Genomic DNA, 6,176 nt, shown 5'->3' with positions numbered 1-6,176 from the left:
GCTGAAATAGAAGATGCTGCTTTCCACAGACCTTATCTATGGACTCACCCTGATCCTAAATGTAACCTGAAGCCTAATTGGAAGAGAAAGTATAATGGTTCATAATTCGGCTCAGAAAAGCATTTGGAATCATAATGGCAGGTGCCGGCACCGGCTTCCCTTTGGCACCCGGGACGGTTTTCACTCCAGCACCCGGGACCTGGTTTTCCCTGCAGCCACCGGCAGGCACCGGGGACCCCATTTCATATCACTGGATTTGTAAATTATCTTAAGGCCCAGCCTGTGTAGAGTGAGAAAAAGGAGAGGAGTAAGGCAAGGAGAACAGCTTTTTGAATCCCCTGGAGTTGAATTCATCCAGCACAGCTTCAGTAACTGGCTGAACCAATTTAATTCCTAACAAATATTAAAGAACACCCAAAGCTAAATGTGAATTAATAAAATCTATTTCCAAGATAAATGTCTATTTGGGGTTATCTATTTTTTATTACAATTCAGGATAATTAGAATAGTATGTTTATTTCAGTCAGAATTCATAATGCTCTTTTAAACTTATGATAGGTCTGTCTTCTCAAGTTATTTGCTATTTTCTTCCTGAAGCTAAATTCCAGAGAAAAGTCCTTTAGAATACAACTAGAGGCCCAATGCACGAAATTCATGCAAGAGTAGGCATTCCTTCCCCTGACTGCCGGCACCGGCTTCCCTTTGGCACCCGGGACGGTTTTCACTCCAGCACCCGGGACCTGGTTTTCCCTGCTGCCACCGGCAGGCACCGGGGACCCGGTTTTCCCTGCAGCCGGTTTTCCCTGCAGCCGCTGGCAGGCACCCGGGACCCGGGCTTCCTTCCAGCCTCCAGCAGGCACCCGGCTTCATCCGGAAGGACATCTGGTCTAATTAGCATATGATGCTTTTATTATTATAGATAAGGCATTTTTAGAGATATTGATGTCAGAATATTAAATAACTAAAAATCAAGCAAGTAAATTAAGACCTGTCTCATTTCATATCACTGGATTTGTAAATTATCTTAATGAAGTTCACATATACGCAACTCAAAGTAAATTTATAATAGAAATATATAACCCAACTAAAAGAAATCCATCACAATATAACTAAAATTATGTAATTGTATATTTATTTATAAAATAACAAAAGATTTAGAAATAGATCTGTTTATTGTGAAAATGGTCTTGGTATATGTGAGAACATTATATACTTTGAAGACAGCATTTATAACTGTTAAGACAAAAGACAAACTATAATTTTAAACTCAGTCTTGATTTAAGGGAAAGGCTATAAATTATTGGCTGGAATGCATTCAGCATGAACTCAGATTCTATATAACATAAAGCATGAAAGTACAAAAGACGCTGGAGTCCAGTAAGCCCATACCTAAATTTTAACTATAAAGCTGCAAGGACTTTTTGTTTATTCTTATATACTATTTTTCTTCTGAGACAAGTTGATTTTATCTCCAAGACTTAAGGCCATTCCCTGTAAACAAGAACACAAAAATGTTTATAATTATTGAAACTATGTAAAACCAGTAGGTAATTCTATCTTAACAAGCCCCCATTCAGTAACACCACATTCAACAATGAAACCAAGGAGTACAGATCAGACTCAACAAAAACTTAGTTGGTTATTACATACTACTAGTGCTAGATTAACAAAATGCCAGTAGATTTGTAGCTGAGATTTCAAAAACCTCTGAAGAACCCATTTCACAAATACCCCATGGGAATCAATCTGGTTTTAAGCAAATACCCAGAATGAAAGGCCCAAAAGAGCCATTTTAATAAAACAGAAGTTGTATTTCTATTCAGAGAATACATTTGCACCTAATGCACAAAACACTAGTATGACAGAGAAAATTACATATAGAAATAAGAAAAACTTAAAGTCTCCATCCTTTTGTTCAATTCAGAGATGAACTCAAAAAAAGCAATTGTTGCTTGGCAGGCGTGGCTCAGTAGTTGAGCGTCGACCTATGAATCAAGAGGTCATGTTTGATTCCTGGTCAGGACACATGCCCTGGTTGCAGGCTCGATCCCTAGTAGGGGGCGTGCAGGAGGCAACCGATCAATAATTCTCATCATTGATGTTTTCTATTTTTCTCCCTCTCCCTTCCTCTCTGAAATCAATAAAAACGTATTTTTAAAAAAGCAACTGTTACCTGACTTTTTGCACGAATTCTTATATGGCCAGTAACAGGGGCCTCTGGTCCCTGTTGAATAGGCTTCTCAATGCTGACATTTGCAAGTGCATCTTCTCCAAATATGGAACGAGCATAGAGGTTGGCTGCCATAAAGCCACAGTAACCAGAAAGTGCCTGGAAGTAATTTGTGATAAATTCAATACTTTGCTATTTCTAGAGAACTTACACATAAGCAAGACCAAAGAGCACAGATAAATTATGTGGTAGTTATCATGTGATGGTGATTATATGACTACATGAATTTGTCAAAATTCATGGCACTACACATGAAAACAGTGTGGATTTTACCATGTCTATATAAACCTGACTTTAAAGATATAGCACTTATACCAATTTGTATTTATACATCCTCTATTTATAGTTGTTTTCCTTCTACATCAGACCTTAAGCTCCATGAAGGAAGAGACTTAATTTAATTTTTTTCATTACTATATATCCAACAGCTCACAAAGTATTGGGCATATAATAGTTATTTGAATAGCTGTTGGACTCTTAAAACGTACTTTTCTAGCAGCAGATAGCCTTTTACTGATACAATTAATATTATTACATTAGCAGATATTCCTTAGAGCCTCAGCTTCATTTTTTCTTTCTAGTCTTTTTCATACACACACAAATATAGCAGATAAGCAAAGTATATCAACAATTCTGTATTTAAGCAGATATATTCTGACCTACAAGCAGAGCCAACAGAAGACACCACGAACACTTTCTAATTGAGTATTAAAAACTATTTTGGAATAAGCCTTTAGCTGAAAGGGAGAAGACTGAAAAGAAAAACTAATCTGACTATTCAGTTAGGTCACTGCACTAGGAACAAGCTGGCTGATATGTTCCAGTGGAGCAGGGGTGGGGAATGTCTGGCCCGTGGGCCTTATCATTTGGTCAGGCCCTGCCAAGGCATGAGACCAAGGCATTAGAGGTGAGTCAATTAAATGTCTGACCAAATAAAGCAGGCTAATTTTTAAGCTGATAATTTTGTATAGCCCAGGAATGATGTTATAAATATCCAAATGGCCCTTTGCAAAAAAAGGTTCCCTACCCCTGCAGTAGAGAGAGGTAAGCAGATTCATACATTCTATGGGGTAACTTCTTTTAGCTAGTCCAGAATGAAACTGCTTTTCTCATGCTGAATAATAACAAAAATACACTAGAGGTTCTTATACAAGAAAGCCAAGAATCTACCACACTACTATCAGATTTCAGGTCTCAGTTCAATCTTACCTTCTCTGGAGTGAGGCATTTCATGTTGGTTGACTTTAATATGTGTTGTAAATAGTCATTTAAATCAATTATATTTGTGTTAACTGTCACCTGTACAGAAAGAGAAAAAAGTCAAGGAGATTATAATTCTTTTTTTTTTTTTGAGATTATAATTCTTACAATGAGAAAAGTTGTGTATTTCTTATGTTGGGGTTGAGAAACAATCACTCATATGTCATATGAGAATGTTTTTCCAAGTATTTAGTGGGAAGGACAGACAATAAAAAAGTAAATGACATGTACAAAACCTAGCAAACTATAGGATGGTATCAGAATTTTCAGATACAGATTACTTCATAGAAGATTAACATATTGCATATAAAGTATTTCTAATAAAAATCAGGACTCAAAGAAAGTTATGCAGTAAGCCACTGACTTTGCAAAGCCTCTTTTGGACACTGGATTCAATTATAACTTAATATTCATACATACAATAAATGGAATATTATCTATAATGTTGATCAATCATTCAGATTAATTGTAGAACTGCTACTGTCACCAATTTACAACAGTAATTAAACAAACTAACTTGCATGACTTTCAATTAAGGCTAATTTGCAAGAACAGATATTGAAATACTTTGCTTCTCACATCTGACACCTGTTAATGGGATTAATTTTATAGGAGAATCCCTCAACATTAGCTAAAAAGAAACAAAGATAAGGAGTTCAAGCAAATCTCCCTAGGACTAACTTTGTTTTCCCATTCAAATTCGGCCCACATCTGACGGAATTCAGCATCAGTGCAAGTTGCAGGCTGGATGTAGTCCATGATGTCAATGTGAATATCACTGAGGACCACACAATTTCTGTCACTTGCTGCTCCAGAGACATCATAAACTGCAATACACATACACAAAACGATCCCAAATCACCAAAGGAAAATTTTAATTTAGTTTCAATATTTCCAAATAATGATTATGGTATTAGTAAATATTATATAATGCTTATTGTACATTGCTTGATTCTAAATGCTGTACAAATATTACCTGCTTAACATTCACATCAAGCCTTTGTTATAATATTATTTTCCATCTTACGGATGAGGAAACAAAAACAAAGAGAAGTTAACTAAGTTGCTCAAGGTCACAGAGCTAATAAGTGGTGGGAGCCAAAAAACTCAGATGCTGTATTAGGCACACCAGGAGAAAACACAAGTAGTAATGCCACACTGCATTGTAATTATATATTTCTTTAATTCCTCCTTCTGCTTGACAGTTTCTTGAGGACAATGACTCCATCTGGTTCATTTCTGTATATCCAAAACAGAACAGTGCTTAGTACCTCAGCAGGTGCTTCATAAATGAATGTGTGAATGGATTCAGGTTCTGTCCTCAAGAAATGTCAAACAGTTATTCATTACAGAAATTCTCTAACAAAAATATTCAAACATCACATGCTGTAATTTCTTACCTATGTTACCAAATATTATTCCATTTTCTGTTGATGCTACTTTAACATTAGCTTTAATATTTGCAAAATCATGAGGAGCAAGAGTCAAAGGAGATGGCTTTTCCACAAGTTTTAGATCCCCTGAAAAAAATTTAGACAGTTATAAAGACATATATAAATCTTTCAAATCACAAAACCTTAACATGCATACAGCTTTATGGTTTCGAGCAAAGTAAGAAACAAGAGAAGGGTTATGATTCAAATATTATGAGGACAAAATAAAGAAATCATTTAACACATTATTCATTTCAATATGCACATTTTCTTTTAAAAGGTAATAGGCTTCTCAGGATAATTCTATATTTAATGCGCGCGCGCATCTTTCAAATCACAAAACCTTAACATGCATACAGCTTTATGGTTTCGAGCAAAGTAAGAAACAAGAGAAGGGTTATGATTCAAATATTATGAGGACAAAATAAAGAAATCATTTAACACATTATTCATTTCAATATGCACATTTTCTTTTAAAAGGTAATAGGCTTCTCAGGATAATTCTATATTTAATGCGCGCATGCGCGCATGTGCGCGCGCGTGTGTGTGTGTGTGTGTGTGTGTGTGTGTGTACTGTGGGCATATCATTTTATTTTACTGAATGAATACAACTTCTCAAAAAGTTTGTCATATACTATAAACTCCATTACAAAGAAAAGATAAAACTCTGCAGAAAGATGTAAATTCTTAGAAACATAGTTCTTTATATAAACATCAAGCTATGCTGAGGGCAGAAGTAATTTTCCCTTGATATCTTACTAATAAAGTCCTTTAACTCTTGTTTAAGCCATATGGAATTTCCTAGGGGCACTGCAATGTTTCTGTATACAATTTATATTTCCCAACTTCAAGGCCAGATGTAGAAGTGGTCAAAGTCTGATTCATGTGTCTTCAGTAAGAAAAACAAAAGGCATCTCAAATTGCTAAATATAATAATGATATATTACTCTGGCCACATGTGGTATGTATTGCTTATAGACTCAGAACACACATAGGTCTGTACTAAGGGAATTAAAAATTTAACTAAGTGAGCTACTTGGTAAATCTGTAACTTAAATAGTTCTTTTTTTTTTTTTATGTTTCTCATTGCCTTTGATTCATTTTATTCAAAATTAGCTGTCCAAAGTGATTTGACCGTTATGGAATAAACAAATGTAAGTTTATGCCACAGGCTTCTTTTCTTCTGTGGTGGGTTTCTTTTCTGCCGGCTTCTTCTCAGCTGCTGGTTTCTTGGTAGCTGCAGCCTTTTTCCC

At 35.6% G+C, this 6,176-nt stretch overlaps 1 protein-coding gene across 1 annotated transcript in view; it reads right to left on the bottom strand.

The window, feature by feature from the left end:
• Nucleotides 1–1,110: 1,110 nt before the first annotated feature.
• Nucleotides 1,111–6,176, bottom strand: part of COPB1 (coatomer protein complex, subunit beta 1) — a 36,903-nt gene continuing 31,837 nt past the window's right edge. Inside the window, exons 16-20 of the mRNA XM_014533069.1 lie at nt 4,891–5,010; nt 4,172–4,317; nt 3,440–3,529; nt 2,174–2,329; nt 1,111–1,491 (exon numbers count right to left, since the gene is read on the bottom strand). Coding sequence (XP_014388555.1) covers nt 1,432–1,491; nt 2,174–2,329; nt 3,440–3,529; nt 4,172–4,317; nt 4,891–5,010 — 572 coding nt within the window. The 3' untranslated portion in view covers nt 1,111–1,431. The remainder of the gene's footprint in view (nt 1,492–2,173; nt 2,330–3,439; nt 3,530–4,171; nt 4,318–4,890; nt 5,011–6,176) is intronic.

This window comes from Myotis brandtii, unplaced genomic scaffold (genome assembly GCF_000412655.1).
Source record: "Myotis brandtii unplaced genomic scaffold, ASM41265v1 scaffold934, whole genome shotgun sequence".
Lineage (NCBI taxonomy): Eukaryota > Metazoa > Chordata > Mammalia > Chiroptera > Vespertilionidae > Myotis > Myotis brandtii.
The sequence above is the reverse complement of the archived record's forward strand: the minus strand, read 5'-3'. Positions and strand labels throughout refer to the sequence as shown.